This window comes from Heterodontus francisci, unplaced genomic scaffold (assembly GCF_036365525.1).
Source record: "Heterodontus francisci isolate sHetFra1 unplaced genomic scaffold, sHetFra1.hap1 HAP1_SCAFFOLD_545, whole genome shotgun sequence".
NCBI lineage: Eukaryota > Metazoa > Chordata > Chondrichthyes > Heterodontiformes > Heterodontidae > Heterodontus > Heterodontus francisci.
The window spans coordinates 782,526-810,204 of NW_027141258.1; the positions used below are offsets into that span (position 1 = coordinate 782,526).

General features: G+C 59.0%; 1 protein-coding gene across 4 annotated transcripts in view; it reads right to left on the minus strand.

Annotated features, from left to right (window-relative positions):
* Positions 1 to 3,008: 3,008 nt before the first annotated feature.
* mapk7 (mitogen-activated protein kinase 7) overlaps positions 3,009 to 27,679 on the minus strand; it is a 38,213-nt gene continuing 13,542 nt past the window's right edge. For 2 of the 4 annotated variants that reach the window (XM_068026942.1, XM_068026940.1), the window contains exons 4-7: positions 26,204 to 27,339; positions 21,171 to 22,390; positions 14,358 to 14,485; positions 3,009 to 3,643 (exon numbers count right to left, since the gene is read on the minus strand). In XM_068026942.1, the coding sequence (XP_067883043.1) occupies positions 3,499 to 3,643; positions 14,358 to 14,485; positions 21,171 to 22,390; positions 26,204 to 27,339 (2,629 nt within the window). In that variant the 3' untranslated portion in view covers positions 3,009 to 3,498. The remainder of the gene's footprint in view (positions 3,644 to 14,357; positions 14,486 to 21,170; positions 22,391 to 26,203; positions 27,340 to 27,679) is intronic. The other 2 variants (XM_068026941.1, XM_068026943.1) reach the window with 2 other exon arrangements.

A 27,679-nucleotide genomic window follows, 5' to 3' on the forward strand; every position in this document is an offset into this window, starting at 1 on the left:
GGAGCTCCCTACCCCTCAGGAAGGAGGGGAGGGGGAGGCCCCTCTTGTGGGAGCAAGTGGAGCCCTACTTGTGGGGGAGCCTCCGATTCTGCCACTGGCTCGGGTGCCCGGAGTGGAGGGGAGGGCGAGGCCCCAGAGGGTCAGCTCTCCCAGCCAGAATCCACTCACAACCAACAGACACCCGACCAGGTAATAACTGAAAATGCTGCCCCATCTGCTGGGCCTGCGGGTGCTGGCGGAGCGGGAGATGGCCTCCTCTCCACCTCCAGTCTCGGCTCCGGCTGGATTTCCGGAGTCGGGAACTCCCGTCTCCCTTGGACAGCTCATTGGCTTGGGGACGGAGGTGGAGAGGGGTCCTGAACTGCTACCGCCCACAGGCTCCAGTTCCATTCGAGAACCCAGAGAGGACTCCTCCGCCATTGACCCTGGGGGTGGGATCGTGACGGAGGCGGGACCAGCTGGCGCGGCCGGGATGTCCGCCCCACAGTGTGTGGTGGATGTGTCGGCCGCTGGCGGTGACGACCCGGAGGAGGATGGGGATTCGGTGCGGGGCACGGAGGATGACCTTGATTCCATCACCAGTGAGGTGGTGGACTCCCTCGTGCCTCCCACCGAATCGCCCCTCATCCCCACGGCGGAATTCCGGGATTTCCTCGCAGCTTGCAGGCGTTGCCACAATAAAGTTCAGCTGCCCCTCGGCCGTTGGTCGAATCTGGCGTTGATCGTTCAGTCCGTCCGTGCCACCCTCAAGAAAGCGGGGAAGGGCACGGGCGTGAAACTGGTTGAGGGGTGCCAATTTAATGCGTTCCTCAATGGGTTGCTGGGGGAGTGGAAGGCCAGGTGCACTTCCACTCCCTCCTCACAGTGAGCTGTTGGTGACGGGTTTTAAGTACCTTTGACATGAAGATAACCATAGCCAGCCTCAACATCAACGGCAGCAGGGGGTCTCACCGCAGATTTCACAATCTCTCCTTCCTTAGGGAAGGGAGATACGCGGTGAGCTTTCTGCAGGAAACCCACACCGTTCCGGGAGACGAAGCCACCTGGCTCCTGGCGTGGCAGGGTGGGGTCTACATGAGTCACCTCACCCCTATTTCTAGTGGGGTGACTATCTTGTTGGTTCTGACTTTTCAGCCAGAGATCTTGGGGGTCAAGGAGCTAGTGCCGGGCCGTTTGCTCCACCTCGCTGTTCGCCTGGGTAGCGTGCCGCTCCACTTTGTGAACGTGTACGCGCCCAGGCCCCGCGCGTTGCAAGCGCGCTTCTTTGAAAAAGTGTCCGCTCTCTTGAGCTCCATCGATAGCGGCGAGTGCACCATCCTCGGGGAGGGGGGATTTTAACTGCACCCTCGAGGTGGGGGATCGTTCCGGTCCCCAGCGCGGCCAAGTGTTGGTGGAGTAGTTGAGGGAACTGATCGGCTCCCTTAACTTGGACGTCTGGCGGAATCTCCATCCCGACTCCAGCGCCTTCACGTGGAGGTCTGGAGGATGCGCACCGGTCGGGGCCTGCCCCTGGCCAAGGTGGCAATTCACAGGTCCAGGCTGCGGGCCGTCGGGGTGTCCGTCCTCCCTGATCGCCTGCCCCTCTTCCGTGGTTACGTTCGTGCCCGGGTGTCCCTGGAGAAGGAGTGGGCGGTGTCCCCCGGTACGCTTGAGGCCATCTGACACCAGTGGGCACCGCAGGGGCTGGAGTGCATCGTCGACGCCGAGAATGCTATTTTAATTTGAGTTTTTTGTTTGTTTTATTTTTATATAGTTATTTAAAATAAAAAGTATGGAAAAGGGGCCTGGGCTATAAAGGCCACCTCAACATAAACTGTATGAAAGGGGCCTGGACTATAAAGGCCACCATAAGAAAAAAAACGGGGGTCAGATACACAGCTAAGCTCGCTCTGTTGCAGTCGCGGTGGTGCTGCAATGCTGCAATGGTTCCAGGGCTGAGGAACTTCCGTTTTCAAGACAGATTGGAGAAGGGAAGGCTGAGAGGTGATTTGATCGAGGTATTCAAAATCAGGAGGCAGTCTGGACAGAGTAAATAGAAAGTGTTCCCGCTCGTATGATGATCGAGAACGAGAGGGTACTGATTTAAAGTTAACGGGTAAGAGAAGCAAATGCGACACGAGGAAAAACGTTTTCATGCAGCGAGTGGTTAGGGTCTGGAATGCGCTGCCTGAGAGTGTGGTGGAGGCAGGTTCAATTGAAGCATTCGAAAGGGGAAGTAGACTGTTATCTGAAAGGAAGAATGTGCAGGGTTACGGGGAGAAAGCGGGGGAGTGGCACTAGGTGAATTGCTCATTCGGAGAGCCAGTGCAGACACGATGGGCCGAATGCGCTCCTTCTGCGTTATAACAGTCCTGTTTGCATCAGGGTGAGTGATACGTAAACCGCAAATTTACTGACGTTGAAATCCATTTGCTGCAGTTTTGCTCACTCATTTTACCGATATTTTTGTAATTTTACTTTTCAATCTATAGTGCTACTGATCTTTGTATCATCTGCAAATGTGGATCTGTGGCCTTCCAGCCCATCATCTAGGATGTTCATGAATGCAGTGAATAGTTCAGGGATACTGCCAGTCACGTCCTGCTAATTTAAGTCTCTTCCCATTATCCCCACTCCCTGTCTCCTGCCCCTCAGCCAATCTCCGCACCAGATCAACAATTTGCCTTCAATTTCCGTGAGCTCTCGCTTGAGCGAACAGCCTCTCGTGGGGAACCTTATCAAATGCCTTCCTGAAGTCCATATAAATAACAGCCATTGTCATTCCCCTGTTCGCCACTGGGCAGTTTCCTGACCACCGATGTTTGGCTCGCCGCCCCAGTTTGTAGTCAAGTCCTCGAACTCGAGAGTCTGTCGTGACAGGGCGTGCCCCTCTCTCCATTCCCCGCTCACTCCTCTCCCAGACACACACACACACTTACACGCTGACCATTCATTTGTAGGTACGTCCACGTTTGGCCGTTTTAGCAAACACAGCGGTCACTCTGTGAACAGCAGACTTGCGACAGACGCCAAATGTAATAACTGTTTATTTAGTGATGAGGGTTTGGGCATAAAAATATTAGCTCTAGCATACCGGGGAGAATTGCCCCCCCATCCCCCCACTCCCCCCTTACCCCTTCCTCCTCCAATAGTGACCGTGGGAACTTTAATGTTCACCTGAGAGGGGAGGACAGAATCCGAAAGGTGATATTGCCGACAGGGTGGCCCTCCCACACCGCTGCGCTCCCTCGGCACCGACCCTCTGACGGTATGCTGCTCCCTCGGCACTGACCGTCCGACGGTGCGGTACTCTTATTTGTACTGGCACGGGCAGGAGTGTGAGGCCTGGAGGGTTGTTTTGGGGTTTTTCTTTTCTCTCTGGTTCACCACCCTGTGAAAAACAGTCCCTCGCACTCTTATCGGCTCCAGAGGAACAAAGTCCGATTCGGGTCTCGGGTGCTTGACCGGCCTGAAACCCAGCCCTCTCGTGCTCAGGAGATGGTCAAGGCCCCTGTCCCATTAGAGGTCGGTCACGTCAGAGAGGATCATGGGAGAGCCCAGTTGCAGCTCCTGTTGCAGTGACTCCATGTCCGCTGGGTTCATACGGTGGACTTCCAGCCAATCAGCAAGGAGGGAGGCGGAGAGAGGAGCCGAGTCACCCTGACTGCAAGAGAGAACAAACAAACGTAACCTTTCACACCAGCACAACAAGGGCTCAGAGACAGAGGAAAGCTTCCTCTACACTGTCCCCATCAAACACTCCCAGGACAGGTACAGTACGGGGGTTAGATACAGAGTAAAGCTCCCTCCACACTGTCCCCCATCAAACACTCCCAGGACAGGTACAGTACGGGGGTTAGATACAGAGTAAAGCTCCCTCTACACTGTCCCCCATCAAACACTCCCAGGACAGGTACAGTACGGGGGTTAGATACAGAGTAAAGCTCCCTCTACACTGTCCCCCATCAAACACTCCCAGGACAGGTACAGTACGGGGGTTAGATACAGAGTAAAGCTCCCTCTACACTGTCCCCATCAAACACTCCCAGGACAGGTACAGTACGGGGGTTAGATACAGAGTAAAGCTCCCTCTACACTGTCCCCCATCAAACACTCCCAGGACAGGTACAGTACGGGGGTTAGATACAGAGTAAAGCTCCCTCTACTCTGTCCCCCATCAAACACTCCCAGGACAGGTACAGCACTGGGATTGGCTGCCCACTGATTTGGCAGCCTGAGTGCATCAACGAGGTGCAGCTGAGAGTGCTGGTGGCAGTTGGAGGTTGCAGAGGTGGAGAGAGGAGCTGCACTGAGCAAGGGAGAGCAGCTACCAACAAGCAGAGGAAAACTCCAACAACAGTCTCCATTAAAGAGAAGAAAGGGACATTTTGTGGAAACAAGGCTTTGTCTGGAGGTGGGTGCTGAACACCAGTAATTTACTTTGGACTGTTGGGGGAGGAACAAGTGGCTGGAACAACAAGGGGTGGGGCTGCCAATTCAACAGGAATCTGTGCTGCTGCAAAAGCACACAGGGAAGCTCCCTCCCCACCCCAATTGCCAAGCCTGGGTCAGCTGAAGCTGCCCAGCTAAACAGACGGAAGGGGATAGATAGTGCCTGGGCAGCTTCAGCTGACCCAGGTGAAGACGACTCCCCCAACCAGAAGACCGGAAGACCAACTTCAAAGACTGTTTGTTTTAAGTGTACTGTGAGCACCACCTCCAGAAAGCAAGTCATCCCTTCCAGCCTGCCTTTGCCTCTCCTCTCTTACCTCAGCCTCTCCACTAACCTGTTGTTTGTTTGTTTGTCTTTTCAAATTTTTCTGTGAATCTGTTATTTAGTGTGCAAGTCCACAATTTGGGGTGGGTTTAGCTCTTGGACCCATGGCAAGCCCTTCATCACCGGTGGCGGGGCCCTCTACTACCTACGCAGCTGCAGCTTCTGTGGCTGCCCACGTGGCCCCGTCACCCTTTAAATTATTGACATGCAGCCATGGGGTGAAGAGCTATCCCCACCCCAACATGTCTATTGAGGCCTGCGTTAAGGCAATGGCCGTGGTTGTCGGCCCCTCGGCCATTGTTGCGGCCTCAAAGATGTATGGGAAGGCTGTGTTCTTTTTGAAGACCGAGCGGGCGGTGTCCCTGGCCCTGAGTAAAGGGCTCACTGTGGGGGGGACCTTCCTGCCAGTGGACCCTCTGGGGGCCACTGCGCATCGGATAATGTTGTCCAACGTCCCACCCTTCATTCCCAGTGAGCTCCTCCTCCCCCACCTGCACCATCTGGGGGAGGTGAGGTCGGGGATCACCCCAGTCCGGCTTGGTCTTCGGGAGCACAGCCTCCAACATGTCTACTCCTTCCGCCGCCAGTTATTTATGCAGCTGGCGCGGGAGGAGGACACGGAGGGCCAATTTAATGTGGAGTTCCAGGGGACGGCCTACCGCGTCTTTTGGACCTCGGACGGGGCGCGGTGCCACGTCTGCAAGGGGGTGGGGCATGTTCGGAAGAACTGCCCCAACCTCCCGGCCGCCAGCTCCACCTCGGCGGCCCAGAGTGGTTCCACAGCACCTCCTCCCACTCCCCCCGCACATCCAACAGACACCGCTCAGTCGGTTCCGGAGGCTGTGGTTTTCACAGCCTCTGGCGGGGAGGGGAGCGTCCGTCCGAGCGGAAGGAAGACGCGGGGAAAAAAGAAACATCGTGAGGCGCGTCCCCTGGACACTTTGACTCAACCCGAGCCTGAGCTCAGCCCAAAGCCCATTCCCATGGAATCCACCTGTCCCAGGGCTGGGCTCAGGCCCAGGGTGACTAAAAAAGGAAAAAAGGGTGCGGAGGCGGAGGCCTCTGATGACATGGAGGTCTCTGAGTCTCCGCGCCCAAGTGCGAAAAAGAGGAGAAGGCACCCCTCCACAGAAATAACACAGGGCCCTGAAGTGCAGGGCCCATCTGTTGGAGGGGAGCTGCCTCCTGTTTCTGGTCCTCAGGTGCCCCCTACCGCCACCACCAAGGCTGCAAAGTCCGGGCAGGTGCTCCCTATTCCTCAGGATGGAGGGGAGGGGATGGCCCCGGTACGTGAGGCCCCTCCTAAAGGAGTAAGTGGGGCCCTGCTTGTGGTGGGGGAGCCTGGGGAAACCGCCCATTCCGCCACTGCTACTGGGTCGGGTGTCCTGAATGAAGGGGAGGGCGAGGCCCCAGAGGGTCGGGCCTCCCAGCCGGAGTCCACCACCAACCAGGAGACACCCGACCCAGTTATAACTGAGAATGCTGCCCCATCTGCTGGGCCTGTGGGTGCTGGCGGAGCGGGAGATGGCCTCCTCTCGCCGCCTCCAGTCTCGGCTCCGGCTGGTTTCCCGGAGTCCGGAACTTCTGTCTCCCCTGGACCACTCATTGGCCTGGGGATGGAGGTGGAGGGGGGTCCTGAACCGCTGGTGCCGACAGGCTCCAGTTTCACAATAGAACCCAGAGAGGACTCCTCCGCCATCGATCCTGGGGGTGGGATCGTGACGGAGGCGGGACCAGCTGGCGCGGCCGGGACGTCCGCCCCACAGTGTGTGGTGGATGTGTCGGCCGCTGGCGGTGACGACCCGGAGGAGGATGGGGATTCGGTGCGGGGCACGGAGGATGATCTTGATTCCATCGCCAGTGAGGTGGTGGAGTCCCTCGTGCCTCCCACCGAATCTCCTCTCATCCCCACGGCGGAACTCCGGGATTTCCTCGCGGCTTGCAGGGGTTGCCGCAATAAAGTTCAGCTGGCCCTCGACCGTTGGTCGAATCTGGCGCTGATCATCCAGTCCGTCCGTGCCGCCCTTAAGATAGCGGGCAAGCGCGCGGACGTGAAACTGGTTGAGAGGCGCCGGTTTAATGTGTTCCTCAATGGGTTGCTGGGGGAGTGGAGGGCCAGGTGCACTTCCACTCCTTCCTCACAGTGAGGTGTTGGTGACGGGTTTTAAGTACCTTTGACATGAAGATAACCATAGCCAGCCTCAACATCAACGGCAGCAGAGGGGCTCACCGCAGATTTCACAATCTCTCAGTCCTTAGGGAAGGGAGATACGCGGTGAGCTTTCTGCAGGAAACCCACACCGTTCCGGGAGACGAAGCCACCTGGCTCCTGGAGTGGCAGGGTGGGGTCTACATGAGTCACCTCACCCCTATTTCTAGTGGGGTGGCTATCTTGTTGGCCCCGACTTTTCAGCCGGAGATCTTGGGGGTCAAGGAGCTAGTGCCGGGCCGCTTGCTCCACCTCGCCGTTCGCCTGGGTAGCGTGCCGCTCCACTTTGTGAACGTGTACGCGCCCAGGCCCGGCGCGTTGCAAGCGCGCTTCTTTGAAGAAGTGTCCGCTCTCTTGAGCTCCATCGATAGCGGCGAGTGCATCATCCTCGGGGGGGATTTTAACTGCACCCTCGAGGTGGGGGATCGCTCCGGTCCCCAGCGCGGCCAAGCGTCGGTGGAGAAGTTGAGGGGACTGATCAGCTCCCTTAACTTGGTGGACGTCTGGCGGAATCTCCATCCCGACTCCAGCGCCTTCACGTGGAGGTCTGGAGGAGGGGGGTCGCGAATCGACCGCCTCTACATTTCGCAGGCGTACGTCTCCCGCGTTTCGGCGGCCTCCATGCGGCTGGTGCCGTGCTCGGACCACCGCCTGGTGTGGGCGGAGTTTACTCCGCTCCGCACGCGGGCGGGGTCCGCGTACTGGCACTTTAACAACCGGCTGCTGGAGGACGTGCGATTTCGGGACTCGTTCTGTCGATTCTGGGCCGACTGGAGAAGGAAGCAGGGGGGCTTCCCCTCCTTGAGGCTATGGTGGGATGTGGGCAAGACTCACATCCGCGTCTTCTGTCAGGAGTACGCGAAGGGGTCGACCAAGAGGCGGGAAGCCGAGATCGGGCGCCTTGAGAGGGAGGTGCTCGACTTGGAATCCCGCCTCGGTCATGCCGTCGTGGACCCGGCCCTGTGGCAGGCGTACAAAGAGAAGAAGGGCGCGCTGAGGAACCTGCAGCTCATAGGGTCCCGAGGCGCGTACGTGAGGTCGCGGATCCAGATCCTGGAAGATTTGGACCGCGCCTCTCCCTTCTTCTACTCGCTGGAAAAATGGCGGGGGGTCCGTAAGCAGCTCGTCGAGCTGCTGGCCGACGACGGATCCTCCATCACGGATCCGGAGGGAATGGGCCTCCTGGTCCGGACGTATTACAGTGCGTTGTTCTCTCCGGATCCGTCCAGCGAGGATGCGCGCAGAGTTTTGTGGGAGGACCTGCCGCAGGTCAGCCCGGAGGGCGCCGAAGGATTGGAGGCTCCGCTCACGTTGGCGGAGCTGACTGGCGCCCTCCACCAGCTCTCGAGGGGCAAATCCCCAGGGCTGGATGGGTTGACCGTGGAGTTCCTCAGGGCGTTCTGGGACGTCCTGGGGGACGATTACGCGCGGGTCCTGGGGGAAAGCCTGGCGACCGGGGAGATGCCCCTCTCGTGGCGCAGGGCGGTCATCGTCCTGCTGCCGAAGAGGGGCGATCTCCGCCTGCTTAAAAACTGGCGTCCGGTCTCCCTCCTCAGCACGGATTATAAGATCTTTGCCCGGGCTATGTCTACCCGCCTGGGCTCCGTGCTGGCCCACATGATCCACCCCGACCAGTCCTACACGGTCCCGGGCCGGTCCATCCAGGACAACATCCACCTGGTCCGGGACCTGATCCATCTTTCCCAGAGGACTGGTCAGTCGGTCGCCTTTCTCTCCCTCGATCAGGAGAAGGCGTTCGACAGGGTGGATCACGATTACCTTTTCGGGACTCTGCGCGCTTTCGGACTCGGGCCGCATTTCGTGGCCCGGGTCCGACTTTTATACGCCGCCGCAGAGTGTCTAATCAAGGTTAACGGGTCCTTGACGGCGCCCCTTCGATTTGGGAGAGGAGTGCGTCAGGGGTGCCCCATGTCCGGCCAATTGTATACCATCTGCGTGGAGCCCTTCCTGTGCCTGCTTCGCAGGAGGTTGACGGGATTGGCTCTGCGCGAGCCGGCCATGCGGGTCGTCCTCTCGGCTTACGCCGACGACGTGCTCCTCGCAATCACAGATCCCGTTGACTTGCGGAGGATGCGCGACTGCCAGCAGACCTTTTCTGCCGCGTCCTCCGCGAGGATCAATTGGGAGAAATGTTCCGGACTCCTGGTTGGTCAGTGGCGGGTGGACTCCCTGTCGGAGGAGATGACACCTTTTGCGTGGAGCACCACGCACCTCCTCTATCTGGGAGTCCACCTTAGCCCCGCTGAGGAAGCCTGGCCGGCAAACTGGCAGGAGTTGGAGGCGAAAGTCACCGCTCGGCTGGGGCGCTGGACAGGACTGCTCCGAGTGCTTTCCTACAGGGGCCGAGCGTTGGTCATAAACCAACTGGTGGCCTCCATGCTGTGGTACCGGTTGGTCACTTTGGCCCCGCCCCCTGTATTTGCCACCAAGATCCAGAAGAAACTCGTCGATTTCTTCTGGGGCAAGAGGAAACACTGGGTCTCTGCCGCGGTCCTGAGTCTCCCGATCGAGGAGGGCGGTCAGTCGCTGGTGTGCGTCCGCACCCAGGCTGCGACTCTCCGCCTTCGGACCCTGCAGAGATACCTGTACGTCGAGCATCCTCCCAGATGGTGTGCGCTGGCGACGTATTTTTTCCGCCAGTGTCACTGCCTTCAAGACGACACGCAGCTCCCGGTGGAGTCCGTTAGCCGCGCCTCTCTGAGGGAGTTGCCTGTCTTTTACCGGGATCTTTTCCGAGTCTGGAACATGGTCGCCTCCAGTCAGGGCGCTCCCCCGCCGGCGGAGGAGAGCGCCTCGGATGTCCGGGCGGCCGACTCCGGGGACGGTCCGGCGGGCGGAGGAGTAGCCGAAACCCCCGGGACGCCCCTCACTGCGGGTGGCGAGGGGGCTCGGGAGTGCGGAGCGATCCCGGCCGAGCTGACCCCCGCTCGGCCGGAACTGCTCATCGGACCCAGGCCCCGAAACCCTCCTCGGGAGCCGGTCCCGCACAACCCGAGCCGCCTCTCGGAAATGCCCTCCGTGCCATTCCAATCGGCGCGGAGGGGTTTCCTGTACGGGCTGCTCCTGCACACTCTCCACTTCCTCGCCCTCGTCAGCCGGCCGGACACGCCCTGGCGGTCCGCGTTGCCATCTGGCGGCGAGGGGAAACCCCGATGGAGGTCTCTCTACGCGGGAGTCTTCCCCCTTTACATCGGGGACCTGGGGTGGAGGGTGCTGCACAGAGCAGTCCCGTGCAATAGGCTTTTAAGTAGGTTCACGGACTCCCAGGCCAGCTGTACTTTCTGTGGCCTGGACGAGTCCGTGTTCCACATTTATATGGAGTGTGCGAGGTTGCAGCCCCTATTTGAGTATCTGAAGGGGCTGCTCCTCAAATTCTGGCTGCACTTCAGTCCCACGCTCCTGATCTTTGGGCACCCGGTGCGGAGGGGCTCGGGCCGGGAGGAGGATCTCCTCGTCGGTCTGCTCCTGGGCCTGGCCAAGGTGGCAATTCACAGGTCCAGGTTGCGGGCCGTCGGGGGGTCCGTCCTCCCCGATTGCCTGCCCCTCTTCCGCGGTTACGTTCGCGCCCGGGTGTCCCTGGAAAAGGAGCATGCGGTGTCCGCCGGTACGCTTGAGGCCTTCCGCGACCGGTGGGCACCGCAGGGACTGGAGTGCATCGTCGACGCCGAGAATGGCATTTTAATTTGAGTTTTTTGTTTATTTATCTGGTTTTAATAAAGTTATTTTAAAAATATAAGTGTGTATATAAAGGGGGCCTGAGGAATAAAGGCCCCCTCGATAAAAAAAAAAAAAAAAAAAAAAACGGGGGTTAGATACAGAGTAAAGCTCCCTCCACACAGGGAGAATGCAGCAGACAATCTGTGCACAGTAAGCTCCCCTGAACAGCCATGAGCAAAATGATCACTTTAGCTCTTCCCAGCGAGGGACAAACCTTGGTTCCTGCGCAGTGCTGCCCTTTCCTCTTCGAATAGTGACTGTGGACTCTTTTACATCCACCCAAGAGGTCAATCACGGCCTCAGCTAAACATCTCACCAGTAAGACGACACCTCAAATTGTGCAGCACTCCCTCAGTACTGACCCTCCGACAGTGCGGCACTCCCTCAGCACTGACCCTCCGACAGTGCGGCACTCCTCAGCATGACCCTCCGACAGTGCGGCACTCCCTCAGTACTGACCCACCGACAGTGCGGCACTCCCTCAGTACTGACCCACCGACAGTGCGGCACTCCCTCAGTACTGACCCTCCGACAGTGCTGCACTCCCTCAGTACTGACCCTCCAACAGTGTGGCACTCCCTCAGTACTGACCCTCAGTGCGGCGCTCCCTCAGCACTGACCCTCCGACAGTGCGGCACTCCCTCAGTACTGACCCTCCGACAGTGCGGCACTCCCTCAGCACTGAGCCTCCGACAGTGCGGCACTCCCTCAGCACTGAGCCTCCGACAGTGCGGCACTCCCACAGTACTGACCTTCCGACAGTGCGGCACTCCCTCAGTACTGACCCTCCGACAGTGCGGCGCTCCCTCAGCACTGACCCTCCGACAGTGCGGCGCTCCCTCAGCACTGACCCTCCTACAGTGCGGCACTCCCTCAGCACTGACCCTCCGACAGTGCGGCACTCCCTCAGCACTGACCCTCCGACAGTGCGGCACTCCCTCAGCACTGACCCCCCGACAGTGCGGCACTCCCTCAGCACTGACCCTCCGACAGTGCGGCGCTCCCTCAGTACTGACCCTCCGACGGTGCGGCACTCCCTCAGCACTGAGCCTCCGACAGTGCGGCACTCCCTCAGCACTGACCCTCCGACAGTGCGGCACTCCCTCAGCACTGACCCTCCGACAGTGCGGCACTCCCACAGTACTGACCTTCCGACAGTGCGGCACTCCCTCAGTACTGACCCTCCGACAGTGCGGCGCTCCCTCAGCACTGACCCTCCGACAGTGCGGCGCTCCCTCAGCACTGACCCTCCTACAGTGCGGCACTCCCTCAGCACTGACCCTCCGACAGTGCGGCACTCCCTCAGCACTGACCCTCCGACAGTGCGGCACTCCCTCAGCACTGACCCCCCGACAGTGCGGCACTCCCTCAGCACTGACCCTCCGACAGTGCGGCGCTCCCTCAGTACTGACCCTCCAACGGTGCGGCACTCCCTCAGCACTGACCCTCCGACAGTGCGGCACTCCCTCAGCACTGACCTTCCGACAGTGCGGCACTCCCTCAGTACTGACCCTCCGACAGTGCGGCTCTCCCACAGTACTGACCTTCCGACAGTGCGGCACTACCTCAGCACTGACCTTCCGACAGTGCGGCACTCCCTCAGCACTGACCCTCCGACAGTGCGGCACTCCCTCAGCACTGACCCTCCGACAGTGCGGCACTCCCTCAGCACTGACCCTCCGACAGTGCGGCACTCCCTCAGCACTGACCCTCCGACAGTGCGGCACTCCCTCAGCACTGACCCTCCGACAGTGCGGCACTCCCTCAGCACTGACCCTCCGACAGTGCGGCACTCCCTCAGCACTGACCCTCCGACAGTGCGGCGCTCCCTCAGTACTGACCCTCCCACAGTGCGGCGCTCCCACAGTTCTGACCCTCCGACAGTGCGGCACTCACTTAGTACTGACCCTCCGTCAGCGCGGCGCTCCCTCAGTACTGACCCTCCGACAGTGCGCCGCTCCCTCAGTACTGACCCTCCGACAGTGCGGCACTCCCACAGTACTGACCCTCCGACAGTGCGGCACTCCCACAGTACTGACCCTCCGACAGTACAGCGCTCCCTCAGTACTGACACTGCGACAGTGCGGCACTCCCACAGTACTGACCCTCCGACAGTACAGCGCTCCCTCAGTACTGACCCTCCGACAGTGCGGCACTCCCACAGTACTGACCCTCCGACAGTGCGGCACTCCCTCAGCACTGACCCTCCGACAGCGCGGCGCTCCCTCAGTACTGACCCTCCGACAGTGCGGTGCTCCCTCAGCACTGACCCTCCGACAGTGCGGCTCTCCCTCAGCACTGACCCTCCGACAGTGCGGCACTCCCTCAGTACTGACCCTCCGACAGTGCGGCACTCCCTCAGCACTGACCCTCCGACAGTGCGGCACTCCCTCAGCACTGACCCTCCGACAGTGCGGCACTCCCTCAGCACTGACCCTCCGACAGTGCGGCGCTCCCTCAGCACTGACCCTCCCACAGTGCGGCGCTCCCACAGTTCTGACCCTCCGACAGTGCGGCACTCACTTAGTACTGACCCTCCGTCAGCGCGGCGCTCCCTCAGTACTGACCCTCCGACAGTGCGCCGCTCCCTCAGTACTGACCCTCCGACAGTGCGGCACTCCCACAGTACTGACCCTCCGACAGTACAGCGCTCCCTCAGTACTGACCCTGCGACAGTGCGGCACTCCCACAGTACTGACCCTCCGACAGTGCGGCACTCCCTCAGCACTGACCCTCCGACAGCGCGGCGCTCCCTCAGTACTGACCCTCCGACAGTGCGGTGCTCCCTCAGTACTGACCCTCCGACAGTGCGGCGCTCCCTCAGCACTGACCCTCCGACAGTGCGGCACTCCCTCAGTACTGACCCTCCGACAGTGCGGCACTCCCACAGTACTGACCCTCTGACAGTGCAGCACTCCCTCAGCACTGACCCTCCGACAGTGCGGCGCTCCCTCAGCACTGACCCTCCGACAGTGCGGCTCTCCCTCAGCACTGACCCTCCGACAGTGCGGCACTCCCTCAGCACTGACCCTCCGACAGTGCGCCGCTCCCTCAGTACTGACCCTCCGACAGTGCGGCGCTCCCACAGTACTGACCCTCCGACAGTGCGGCACTCACTTAGTACTGACCCTCCGTCAGCGCGGCGCTCCCTCAGTACTGACCCTCCGACAGCGCGCCGCTCCCTCAGTACTGACCCTCCGACAGTGCGGCACTCCCACAGTACTCACCCTCCAACAGTACAGCGCTCCCTCAGTACTGACCCTGCGACAGTGCGGCACTCCCACAGTACTGACCCTCCGACAGTGCGGCACTCCCTCAGCACTGACCCTCCGACAGCGCGGCGCTCCCTCAGTACTGACCCTCCGACAGTGCGGTGCTCCCTCAGTACTGACCCTCCGACAGTGCGGCGCTCCCTCAGCACTGACCCTCCGACAGTGCGGCACTCCCTCAGTACTGACCCTCCGACAGTGCGGCACTCCCACTGTACTGACCCTCTGACAGTGCAGCACTCCCTCAGCACTGACCCTCCGACAGTGCGGCGCTCCCTCAGCACTGACCCTCCGACAGTGCGGCGCTCCCACAGTACTGACCCTCCGACAGTACAGCGCTCCCTCAGTACAGACTCACGTGGTAAAGCAGAAGATAGCACCTCACCTGTCCTGGCTGTCTCCCACCATGTCGAAGGACTGATTGAGGAACTCCTCCAGATCGAACCCCACTCCGTATCCTGCGCCACTGCCCTTCGGAGTGACCGAGAAAACCGGTGGTAATAAGTCCTTTACCTGCGGGTTAAGAGACACAAACACACGGTCAGGGGAGATGGGCGAGTACAGGCGGTAACTGAGCAGATTGCCATGGGCTGGGACCAATGGGGGAGCCTCTCTGAGGCAGAATGATGGGAAGGAATTTCACAACCTTGCGCTACGAGACAACGCCACCTTGTGACCAGGGCCTGACACTACAGTGTGACGTTGACATAGGAAAACCGAATGGGAAATAATTGTCGATGGCAAAGCTTTTATCTCGACAGAGAGATGGAGGAAACTAATTGAGTGGAAAATGCCCCGCGGTGAAAGAATATTCACAGCTAAAATCTGGGTCTGTCGGAGGGTAGGACGGATGTTGACAGTGTTAAAGGAGAAGGGAATGAGGGCTGGGAGAAGGTGGTGCTGAAGGGGGTAAGAACATTAGAAATAGAAGCAAGGGGAGGCCATTCGGCCCCTCGAGCCAGCGCCGCCAATCAACAAGGTCACAGCCGATCAACCTCGACTCCGCTCTCCCGTCCGATCTCCGTAATCCCTCGCTTGCCTTTGTGTCCAACAAACTATCAAACGCAGTCTCGAATGTGTTCGACAACAGAGTGTCCGCGACCGTCTGGGGTAAAGATTCACCACCCTGTGAGTGAAGAAAGCTCTCCTCATCTCGATCCGAACTGGCGACCCCTTATTCGGAAATCTCGGTCACCCCTCCCACCTCCTCCAGTGTCCAGCCGGGGGGAGGGGCGGGGGGAGCTTCCTCTGACTGTCTACCCTGTCAAACCCACTTAAGAGGTTTATACGTTTCAATGAGATCACCTCTCATTCCTCTCACCTCCAGGGAACACAGGCCTATTCTACTCAATCTCCCTCTCATTCCAGGAATCAGTCTTGGGCTCGGGGGTGGGTGGGGGATGGGGTGGAGGGGGCAGGTGCCGATGCAGGTCAGGGAGCACTAGCAGCGACCTCCCACGGCATTGCTCACAGCGAGGGCGACGCCGATTTACAATCGGGGTGTCGTTGAAGGAGCAGGAACTGGGCCTTTACGTCAGACAACGTCCCGTGGCATTGCTCGCGGTGATCACGACGCACAGTGCCACGCCCGGTCAATTAGTGCGGCTCACATGAGACCTGGGGGTGGTGGGGGGGGTGCGTCAGCCCACCTCCCAAGCCGTTCACCGTTGATCGTGAGTTCAGGGCGACGCCTGTTTTTTTTTTTGGGGTGGGGGTGCAACAGCGACAAGGGCAACACAACGTGACGGGAAGGAAAGGAAGGACATGCCGTGTGCAAGACTTGCTAACGTTTCATAATACTCTACAGGAAAAGACAATGAGTGGGAACGCCACAAATTGCCTTTGCCGAAGCCGAAATTGGACCAACGTTGATCCTGAGTCACACAGGGAAATATTAGGACAGGTGACCAATAGCTCGGTCAGTTGCGTGGGTTTTAAGGAGTGTTTTCAAAGCACCAAAATCCGATCTGGCACCAAGTCCTGTTCACACGTCACCCCCATCACCCTGTCCTTGCTGACCCTCACTGGCTCCCACCACTTCCCACCCACGTCTCAATTTCAAAATTCTCACCTTGGTGTTCAAATCCCTCCTTCACCTGCACCTGCCCCATCCCTAAATCCGTAACCTTCTCTAGCCCCTACAACCCTCCCTAAATCCGTAACCTTCTCCAGCCCCTACAACCCTCCCTAAATCCGGAACCATCTCCAGCCCCTACAACCCTCCCTAAATCCGGAACCTTCTCCAGCCCCTACAACCCTCCCTAAATCCGTAACCTTCTCCAGCCCCTACAACCCTCCCGAAATCCGTAACCTTCTCCAGCCCCTACAACCCTCCCGAAATCCGTAACCTTCTCCAGCCCCTACAACCCTCCCTAAATCTGTAACCTTCTCCAGCCCCAACAACCCTCCCTAAATCCGTAACCTTCTCCAGCCCCTACAACCCTCCCTATATCTGTAACCTTCTCCAGCCCCTACAACCCTCCCTAAATCCGTAAACTTCTCCAGCCCCTACAACCCTCCCTATATCTGTAACCTTCTCCAGCCCCAACAACCCTCCCTAAATCCGTAACCTTCTCCAGCCCCTACAACCCTCCCTAAATCTGTAACCTTCTCCAGCCCCAACAACCCTCCCTAAATCCGTAACCTTCTCCAGCCCCTACAACCCTCCCTATATCTGTAACCTTCTCCAGCCCCTACAACCCTCCCTAAATCTGTAACCTTCTCCAGCCCCTACAACCCTCCCTATATCTGTAACCTTCTCCAGCCCCTACAACCCTCCCTATATCTGTAACCTTCTCCAGCCCCTACAACCCTCCCTATATCTGTAACCTTCTCCAGCCCCTACAACCCTCCCTAAATCCGTAACCATCTCCAGCCCCTACAACCCTCCCTAAATCCGTAACCTTCTCCAGCCCCTACAACCCTCCCTATATCTGTAACCTTCTCCAGCCCCTACAACCCTCCCTAAATCCGTAACCTTCTCCAGCCCCTACAACCCTCCCTAAATCCGTAACCTTCTCCAGCCCCTACAACCCTCCCTAAATCCGTAACCTTCTCCAGCCCCGACAACCCTCCCTATATCTGTAACCTTCTCCAGCCCCTACAACCCTCCCTATATCTGTAACCTTCTCCAGCCCCTACAACCCTCCCTAAATCCGTAACCTTCTCCAGCCCCTACAACCCTCCCTATATCTGTAACCTTCTCCAGCCCCTACAACCCTCCCTAAATCCGTAACCATCTCCAGCCCCTACAACCCTCCCTAAATCCGGAACCATCTCCAGCCCCTACAACCCTCCCTAAATCCGGAACCTTCTCCAGCCCCTACAACCCTCCCTAAATCCGGAACCTTCTCCAGCCCCTACAACCCTCCCTAAATCCGGAACCTTCTCCAGCCCCTACAACCCTCCCTAAATCCGTAACCTTCTCCAGCCCCTACAACCCTCCCTAAATCCGGAACCTTCTCCAGCCCCTACAACCCTCCCTAAATCCGTAACCTTCTCCAGCCCCAACAACCCTCCCTAAATCCGTAACCTTCTCCAGCCCCTACAACCCTCCCTATATCTGTAACCTTCTCCAGCCCCTACAACCCTCCCTAAATCCGTAACCTTCTCCAGCCCCTACAACCCTCCCTAAATCCGGAACCTTCTCCAGCCCCTACAACCCTCCCTATATCTGTAACCTTCTCCAGCCCCAACAACCCTCCCTAAATCCGTAACCTTCTCCAGCCCCAACAACCCTCCCTAAATCCGTAACCTTCTCCAGCCCCTACAACCCTCCCTAAATCCGGAACCTTCTCCAGCCCCTACAACCCTCCCTAAATCCGTAACCTTCTCCAGCCCCTACAACCCTCCCTAAATCCGTAACCTTCTCCAGCCCCTACAACCCTCCCTATATCTGTAACCTTCTCCAGCCCCTACAACCCTCCCTAAATCCGTAACCATCTCCAGCCCCTACAACCCTCCCTAAATCCGTAACCTTCTCCAGCCCCTACAACCCTCCCTAAATCCGTAACCTTCTCCAGCCCCTACAACCCACCCTAAATCCGTAACCTTCTCCAGCCCCTACAACCCTCCCTAAATCCGTAACCTTCTCCAGCCCCTACAACCCACCCTAAATCCGTAACCTTCTCCAGCCCCTACAACCCTCCCTAAATCCGTAACCTTCTCCAGCCCCTACAACCCTCCCTAAATCCGGAACCTTCTCCAGCCCCTACAACCCTCCCTAAATCCGTAACCATCTCCAGCCCCTACAACCCTCCCTAAATCCGTAACCATCTCCAGCCCCTACAACCCTCCCTAAATCCGGAACCTTCTCCAGCCCCTACAACCCTCCCTAAATCCGTAACCTTCTCCAGCCCCGACAACCCTCCCTAAATCCGTAACCTTCTCCAGCCCCTACAACCCTCCCTATATCTGTAACCTTCTCCAGCCCCTACAACCCTCCCGAAATCCGTAACCTTCTCCAGCCCCTACACCCCTCCCTAAATCCGGAACCTTCTCCAGCCCCTACAACCCTCCCTAAATCTGTAACCTTCTCCAGCCCCTACAACCCTCCCTAAATCCGTAACCTTCTCCAGCCCCTACAACCCTCCCTATCTCTGTAACCTTCTCCAGTCCCTACAACCCTCCCTAAATCCGTAACCTTCTCCAGCCCCTACAACCCTCCCTATCTCTGTAACCTTCTCCAGTCCCTACAACCCTCCCTAAATCTGTAACCTTCTCCAGCCCCTACAACCCTCCCTAAATCCGTAACCTTCTCCAGCCCCGACAACCCTCCCTAAATCCGTAACCTTCTCCAGCCCCTACAACCCTCCCTATATCTGTAACCTTCTCCAGCCCCTACAACCCTCCCTAAATCCGGAACCTTCTCCAGCCCCGACAACCCTCCCTAAATCCGTAACCTTCTCCAGCCCCTACAACCCTCCCTATATCTGTAACCTTCTCCAGCCCCTACAACCCTCCCTAAATCCGTAACCTTCTCCAGCCCCTACAACCCTCCCTAAATCCATAACCTTCTCCAGCCCCAACAACCCTCCCTAAATCTGTAACCTTCTCCAGCCCCTACAACCCTCCCTAAATCCGTAACCTTCTCCAGCCCCGACAACCCTCCCTAAATCCGTAACCTTCTCCAGCCCCTACAACCCTCCCTAAATCCGTAACCTTCTCCAGCCCCTACAACCCTCCCTAAATCCGTAACCTTCTCCAGCCCCTACAACCCTCCCTAAATCCGTAACCTTCTCCAGCCCCTACAACCCTCCCTATCTCTGTAACCTTCTCCAGCCCCTACAACCCTCCCTAAATCCGTAACCTTCTCCAGCCCCTACAACCCTCCCTAAATCCGTAACCTTCTCCAGCCCCTACAACCCTCCCTAAATCCGTAACCTTCTCCAGCCCCTACAACCCTCCCTATATCTGTAAACTTCTCCAGCCTCTACAACCCTATCTCTGTAACCTTCTCCAGCCCCTACAACCCTCCCTATCTCTGTAACCTCCTGCAGTCCCCACAACCCTCCCTATCTCCGTAACCTTCTCCAGCCCCTACAACCCTCCCTATCTCCGTAACCTTCTCCAGCCCCTACAACCCTCCCTATCTCTGTAACCTTCTCCAGCCCCTACAACCCTCCCTATCACTGTAACCTCCTCCAGCCCCTACAACCCTCCCTAAATCTGTAACCTCCTCCAGCCCCTACAACCCTCCCTATATCCGTAACCTTCTCCAGCCCCTACAACCCTCCCTATATCTGTAACCTTCTCCAGCCCCTACAACCCTCCCTATCTCTGTAACCTCCTCCAGCCCCTACAACCCTCCCTATCTCTGTAACCTCCTGCAGTCCCCACAACCCTCCCTATCTCCGTAACCTTCTCCAGCCCCTACAACCCTCCCTATCTCTGTAACCTCCTGCAGTCCCCACAACCCTCCCTATCTCCGTAACCTTCTCCAGCCCCTACAACCCTCCCTATCTCTGTAACCTTCTCCAGCCCCTACAACCCTCCCTAAATCCGTAACCTGCTCCAGCCCCTACAACCCTCCCTAAATCCGTAACCTTCTCCAGCCCCGAGATCCCTCCCTATCTCTGTAACCTTCTCCAGCCCCTACAACCCTATCACTGTAACCTTCTCCAGCCCCTACAACCCTCCCTAAATCCGTAACCTTCTCCAGCCCCGACAACCCTCCCTATATCTGTAACCTTCTCCAGCCCCTACAACCCTCCCTATCTCTGTAACCTCCTCCACTCCCCACAACCCTCCCTATCTCTGTAACCTCCTCCAGCCGCTACAACCCTCCCTATCTCTGTAACCTCCTCCAGTCCCTACAACCCTCCCTATCTCTGTAACCTCCTCCAGGCCCGACAACCCTCCCTATCTCTGTAACGTCCTCCTGCCCCTACAACCCTCCCTATCTCTGTAACCTCCTCCACTTCCCACAACCCTCCCTATCTCTGTAACCTCCTCCACTCCCCACAACCCTCCCTATCTCTGTCACCTCCTGCAGTCCCTACAACCCTCCCTATCTCTGTAACCTCCTCCAGCCCCGACAACCCTCCCCATCTCTGTCACCTCCTCCAGTCCCTACAACCCTCCCTATCTCTGTAACCTCCTCCAGCCCCGACAACCCTCCCTATCTCCGTAACCTCCTGCAGTCCCCACAACCCTCCCTATCTCTGTAACCTCCTCCACTCCCCACAACCCTCCCTATCTCTGTCACCTCCTGCAGTCCCCACAACCCTCCCTATCTCTGTAACCTCCTCCAGTCCCGACAACCCTCCCTATCTCTGTAACCTCCTCCAGCCCCCTACAACCCTCCCTATCTCTGTAACCTCCTCCAGCCCCTACAATCCTCCCTATCTCTGTAACCTCCTGCAGTCCCTACAACCCTCCCTATCTCTGTAACCTCCTCCAGCCCCCTACAACCCTCCGAGATCTCTGTAACCTCCTCCAAATCCGGCCTCTTGAACATCCCCCCATTCCCATCGCTCCACCATTGGCAGCTGCCTGGGGGGCCCGAAGGTCTGGAATTCCCTCCCTAAACCTCTCCGCCTCGCTCTCTCTCTCTCTCTCTCTCCTCCTACACGTTTCTCCTTAAGTCACCTGTCCTAATATCTCTATACGTGACTTGGTGACCCATTTTGTGCGGGGCTCGTGCCCTGAGACACGACAGGCACCGTGTAAAATCTGCGCCCTCGTGACCGACCCTTACCTGTGACTTGGAGAGTTGGTGCGTCACCGTGTTGATGTCTGGCGCATCGGTGCTGGAGGCATCAGAGGCCGGGACGGCGAGTGCCGGATGAGACCCCGCCAGCTGGGCCTTCCGTTCCGCTGCCTCTGGCTCCTGGGGGAAAGCAGAAGGTTCCGAGGCTCCATCCTGAGAGACAAGTTGAGTGAACGGGGTGCTGTCCTGAGGGAGGGAGGCCCGGGGGAGGGCCTGGTCTGCCCCGGCGAGGGCAGGAAGGTTGGAGGCCTGTGGATTACGTCTGGGCCACGGCCCCTCCTGGAGACCTGGGGGTAGAAGGGGAGATGGGCCCAGCTTGGCCCAGGGGTTGCCCATCCCCATTATGAACGGCTGGGGTGGAGCGGGGAATGCCGGGCCAGGGCACTGGCTGACGCCTGTGTCGCCTGCGCCGGGAAGGGGCTTGAGGCCCTCGCCTTGGGGCTTGGCCGTTTCCCTAACTGTCGCAAGGCCCGGGACAGGCACTTGGAACGGACTGGCCGGGAAGCAGCCTGCTGCACTGGGAGGGACGTCGTTCTTGGGGGTGACAGCAGCCGAGGGGGCCTCGCGGTCTGACGTGGCAGGCCCGAAGCCTATAGCAGGCCCGAGGCCTGATGCTGGTCTGAAGTCTATTGCAGGCCTGAGGCCCACACTAGGCTCGAGGCCTGAGGCAGGCCCAAGGCTTGCGCTAGGCCCAACACCTACACCAGGCCCCAGGTTTGAGGCAGGCCTGAAGCCTATAGCAGGCCCAACACCGAGACCAGGCCCCAGGTTTGAGGCAGGCCTAACACCTACACCAGGCCCCAGGTTTGAGGCAGGCCTGAGGCCTAAACTAGGCCTGGGCCCTGCCGCGCCCTCCTGAAGGCTCCCCAGGCCTGGCCAGGGCTGCAGGCCTTCGAAACCGGGGGCCGGCAGACCAAACCCCCCGTTGATGGCCGGGGCGACCCCCTCCCCTGCCTCGGGCCTACCCCGGCCTTCCATCATCTTCATCCAGCGCTCCAGCAGGCTCTTGTCGCCCTGGCTCAGCACCACGCCCCCCAGGATGTCACCCTCCTTCAGCTCCCTGCGTTCCCGCTCCCTCTGCTTCCGCTCTCTCTCCTTCGCCCTCTCCTGCCGCCTCCGACGCTTCTCCTCACGCTCCCGTTGGCGCTCCTGGGCGGTGATGGGGCGTCGGGGCTCCGCGTGCTCCTGGCTGCAGTTGGCCGTTTCTGCTGTGGAGGGGTAGGGGGGAGGGGGAGGCGACAAAAAAGGAAAACAGACTCTGTGTTTCTAAAGGCGGCTTTCACCAGCTCGGGCTGTCGCAAAGCATCTCTCACCCCCCATCGGGAAATCCCACAGCGCTCCTCAGACCACAGGGCAATGGCTGTTTGAATGTACACAACGGAGGGGGCCCTGGGTTTAGGGTCAACGGTCCCAGATCCAAGCTCGGACGCCTGTAATCGTAGGGAGTACTGAAACGGGGCTGAAAGGAGGGCGGGAAATGGCAGGTCAACATTCCCGGCTACAGGGTTTCCAGGCGGGATACAGAGGGGGGATTAAAAAGCCAAAAGGAGGCGGGAGGAGGCGGTCGCAATGCTGGTCAAAGAAACAATTACAGCTTTGAGGAGGGATTTTGTGCTGGGCAATCACACTGCTGGGAGTGTACTACAAACCCCGAAACAGTCAGAGGGAGAGAGGGGAAGTGCAAAAAGAATGTACAATGCGTTCGGGGGCAATTTTTAGCCAGTATGTGGCAAGCCCAAGAAGTGACGGCTCAGGACTTCCTTTTAGGGAATGGGGCTGGGCGGGTGGAAGGGATATCAGCCGGGGAGCATGTTGGTAGCAGTGACCATAATTCAGTTAGATTTAGGGTAGTTATGAAACAGTATAGGAAGTGCGGGGGTGAAATTAAAAAGGAAATTGGGAAAGCAAAGAGAGGGCATGAAAAAACTACTGGAAAATCCCAAAATGTTTGAGAAATACATGTAGAACGGGAGGATAGCGAAGGAAAGAGTAGAGCCAATTAGAGACCAAAAAGATCACTTGCATGCAGAGGCGGAAAACGTGGGCGTGGTTCTAAATGAATACTTTGTGTCCGTCTTCACTGAAGAGGGGATGACGCAGATATAGGAATGAAAGAGGAGGAGTGTGAAATGTTGAATAAACACAGCGAGGGAGAGAATATTCAGGGCTTTAGCATCTTTGAAAGTGGATAAGTCACCAGGCCCAGATGAAATGTATTCCAGGCTGTTCAGGGAAGCAAGGGGAGAAATAGCAGAGGCTCTGACCATCATTTGACAACCCTCCCTGGCTACGGGTGTGGTGCCGGAGGACTGGAGGACTGCTAACTTTGTACCGTTGTTTAAAAAGGGAGGAAGGGATAGGCCGAGTAACGACAGACCCTCCAAGACAGACCAGTCAGTCTAACCTCGAAATATGGCAAATTATTGGAAAAAAATTCTGAGGCACAGTATAAATTGGCATATCGAAAGGCACAGATTAATCAGGGACAGTCAGCCTGGATTTGTGAAGGGAAGGTTGTGTTTGACTAACACGACTGAACTGATTGACACTGGGAGCATCAGCTTTAATTTTCTTTTTGTGTTCAAACCCTGGAGTGGGGAATTGGATCCAGAACCTTGTGACTCTGGCGAGTGTGCGACTGTCGGAGGGTCAGTACCGAGGGAACGCCGCGTTGTCGGAGGGTCAGTACTGAGGGAGTGCCGTGTTGTCAGAGGGTCAGTACTGAGGGAGTGCCATGCTGTCGGAGGGTCAGTACTGAGGGAGTGCCGTGTTGTCAGAGGGTCAGTACTGAGGGAGTGCCGTGTTGTCAGAGGGTCAGTACTGAGGGAGTGCCGTGTTGTCGGAAGGTCAGTACTGAGGGAATGCCGCATTGTCGGAAGGTCAGTACTGAGGGAGCGCCGCGTTGTCGGAGGGTCAGTACTGAGGGAGCGCCACACTGTCGGAGGGTCAGTACTGAGGGAATGCCATGCTGTTGGAGGGTCAGTACTGAGGGAGCGCCACGCTGTCAGAGGGTCAGTACTGAGGGAATGCCATGCTGTTGGAGGGTCAGTACTGAGGGAGCGCCACACTGTCGGAGGGTCAGTACTGAGGGAGCGCCACACTGTCGGAGGGTCAGTAATGAGGGAGCTCCGCACTGTCGGAGGGTCAGTACTGAGGGAGCGCCGCATTGTCAGAGGGTCAGTACTGAGGGAGCTCCGCACTGTCGGAGGGTCAGTACTGAGGGAGCGCCGCATTGTCAGAGGGTCAGTACTGAGGGAGCGCCGCACTGTCGGAGGGTCAGTACTGAGGGAGCGCCGCGTTGTCGGAGGGTCAGTACTGAGGGAGAGCCGCACTGTCGGAGGGTCAGTACTGAGGGAGAGCCGCGCTGTCGGAGGGTCAGTACTGAGGGAGAGCCGCGCTGTCGGAGGGTCAGTACTGAGGGAGAGCCGCGCTGTCGGAGGGTCAGTACTGAGGGAGAGCCGCACTGTCGGAAGGTCAGTACTGAGGGAGTGCCGCACTGTCGGAGGGTCAGTACTGAGGGAGTGCCGTGTTGTCAGAGGGTCAGTACTGAGGGAGCGCCACACTGTCGGAGGGTCAGTACTGAGGGAGTGCCGCGTTGTCGGAGGGTCAGTACTGAGGGAGCGCCACACTGTCGGAGGGTCAGTACTGAGGGAGTGCCGTGTTGTCAGAGGGTCAGTACTGAGGGAGCGCCACACTGTCGGAGGGTCAGTACTGAGGGAGTGCCGCGTTGTCGGAGGGTCAGTACTGAGGGAGCACCGCATTGTCGGAAGGTCGGTACTGAGGGAGCGCCACCCTGTCGGAGGGTCAGTACTGAGGGAGCGCTGCACTGTCAGAGGGTCAGTACTGAGGGAGCGCCGCGTTGTCGGAGGGTCGGTACTGAGGGAGCGCCACACTGTCGGAGGGTCAGTACTGAGGGAGCGCTGCACTGTCAGAGGGTCAGTACTGAGGGAGCGCCGCGTTGTCGGAGGGTCAGTACTGAGGGAGCGCCGCGTTGTCGGAGGGTCAGTACTGAGGGAGCGCCGCGTTGTCGGAGGGTCAGTACTGAGGGAGCACCGCATTGTCGGAAGGTCGGTACTGAGGGAGCGCTGCACTGTCGGAGGTGCCGTCTCTCGGGATGAAACATTAAACCGAGGGGCACCGTCTGCCCTCTCGGGTGGATGTAATATCCCACGGCACAATTTGGAAATTCTAATTGGAAAGGGGATGTGGGAGCAGAGGGACCTGGGGGTATATGTGCACAATTCATTGAAGGTGACAGGACAGATTGAGAAACTGGTGAACAAAGACCTACCGGATCCTGGGCTTTATAAATAGAGGCATAGAGTACAAAAGCAAGGAAGTTGTGATGAATCTTTATAAAACACTGGTTGAGCCTCAACTAGAGAGAGTATTGCATCCAGTTCTGGGCACCGCACTTTGGGAAGGATGTGAAGGCTTTCGAGAGAGGGTGCAGGAAAAGGTTCACGAGAATGGTTTCAGGGATGAGGGAGTTCAGTGACTTGGATAGATCGGAGAATCTGGGGCTGTTCTCCTTGGAGGAGAGAAAGTCGAGAGGAGATTTAACAGAGGGGCACAAAATCAACTTTTCTCGGATTTTGTCCGGGGGAGCGCAGGGCGTGTTTCCCCCCACCGGTGCCCTGGGCTGAACCGACACCACAAAAACAGATTACCAAGAAAAGGGTGGGGGGGGGGGGGGGGGGGGGGGAGACGGATCGGGTAGAGAGAGGAAGAACTATTCCCGCTGGCTGGGGAGTCTGGGCCGTGGTGGCGGGGCTGAATCGGCCTACTTGCGGGTTCCCGCCGGGATTGTGGACCCCATTCAGCTCTCCGGGCGCCGCCCGCCCCGGTCGAACAGCTGCTTCCCTGTCCTGGTGCCACCCCCAGGGCAGGAACGCTTGTCGTCTTTCAGCCAGGCCCGTTTGCCTGTATCTCACACACACACACCCATCCCCCGTGCCGCACGGGTGTGGGCAGCCCCTCCCCCCACCGACCGTAGCTCGACCGGGAAGCCCGGCACTGACCTTTATTTTTCTGCCTCTGCGCCGACTTGAGTAACGCGGCCTTCAGGGCGGCCTTGGTGTCGGCGGAGATGCCGCCCTCCTTCCTGCCGTCGCTCTTGTCCTCGGGCGTCCGCCGGTCGTCCCCCTCGCCCTGCCGCTCCTCCTCCCCTTCCTCCTCCCCTTCCTCCTCCTCCTCGGCCCCCCGCCCCCTGCCCGGGGCTTCCCCCTCTGCGTCCTCGTCCTCCGGCCGCGGGGAGGTCAGGTCGATCATGTCCTGGGCGCCGCCGTTGGCGCTCGGCATGTCCACGTCGCGGCAGGGGGCGGGGGCCGGGGCGGGCGCCAGGGCGGGCTTGAAGTTGATGCCGCGCCGGATGTCCTCCCGCCGGCGGTGGAAGTCCTCCACCTCCCAGGCGATGTCCTGCTTGAGCTGCTCGCGGGTGGGGGCCGGACGGTCGAAGCCGAAGTCGAAGGCGGGCACGCAGACCGGCTCGTCCTGCGGGTCGTGGTACTTGGCGAGGAAGGGGTGCCGCAGGGCCTGGGGGGCCGAGGGCCGCTCCTGGGGGTCGAAGCGCAGCAGCTGGCCCAGCAGCTCCAGGGCCTGGGGGTCGGTGCCCGGGTACAGGGAGGCCAGGGGCACGGGCTGGCGGCGGGGCAGCCCCCGCAGGTAGTCCCGCACCCGCTCGGCCCCGATGGAGGCCACCAGGGGCTCGGGCGGCGTGCCCAGCACCGTAAGGATGAGCTGCAACTGGTGGAGGTAGTTCTTGCCCGGGAAGAGCTGGCGCCGGCCCAGCATCTCGCCGAAGATGCAGCCGGCCGACCACAGGTCGATGGCCCGGCTGTAGCCATGGACGGAGAGCATCAGCTCGGGCGCCCGGTACCAGCGGGTCGCCACATACTCGGTGAGGAAGGGCTCGGGCTCGTTGGCCCGGCAGCTGAGCCCCCGGGCCATGCCGAAATCGCCGATCTTCAGCTCGCAGTTCTCGTTGAGCAGCAGGTTGCTGGGCTTGAGGTCGCGGTGCACCACGTTGGCCGAGTGCACGTACTTGAGGCCGCGCAGCAGCTGATACAGGAAGTAGCGGGCGTGCTCCAAGCTCAGGGGCTGCGAGGAGTGGATGATCTGGTGCAGGTCGCTCTCCATCAGGTCCAGGACTACGTAGCTGAGCCAGGGGTGAGTGGAGGGGGGGGGGGGGGGGGTGGGGAAACAGAGTAACAATGGGGGGGGGTTCAGTCAGCACCAGTCTGCACGACAAGTCAAACCCCACACTTACTGCCCCCATCGCTGCTCAGCTCCCCCTCTATCTCCGTCTCTCTCTCTATCTCTCTCCGCTCAGCACTCCCCTCTCTCTCTGTCTCATTCCCTCTCTCGCTCTCTCCGCCCATCTCTGCTCAGTCCCCCTCTCTCTCTCTCCGCTCAGCACTCCCCTCTCTCTCTGTCTCATTCCCTCACTCTCTCTCTCCACCCATCTCTGCTCAGTCCCCCTCTCTCTCTCTCCGCTC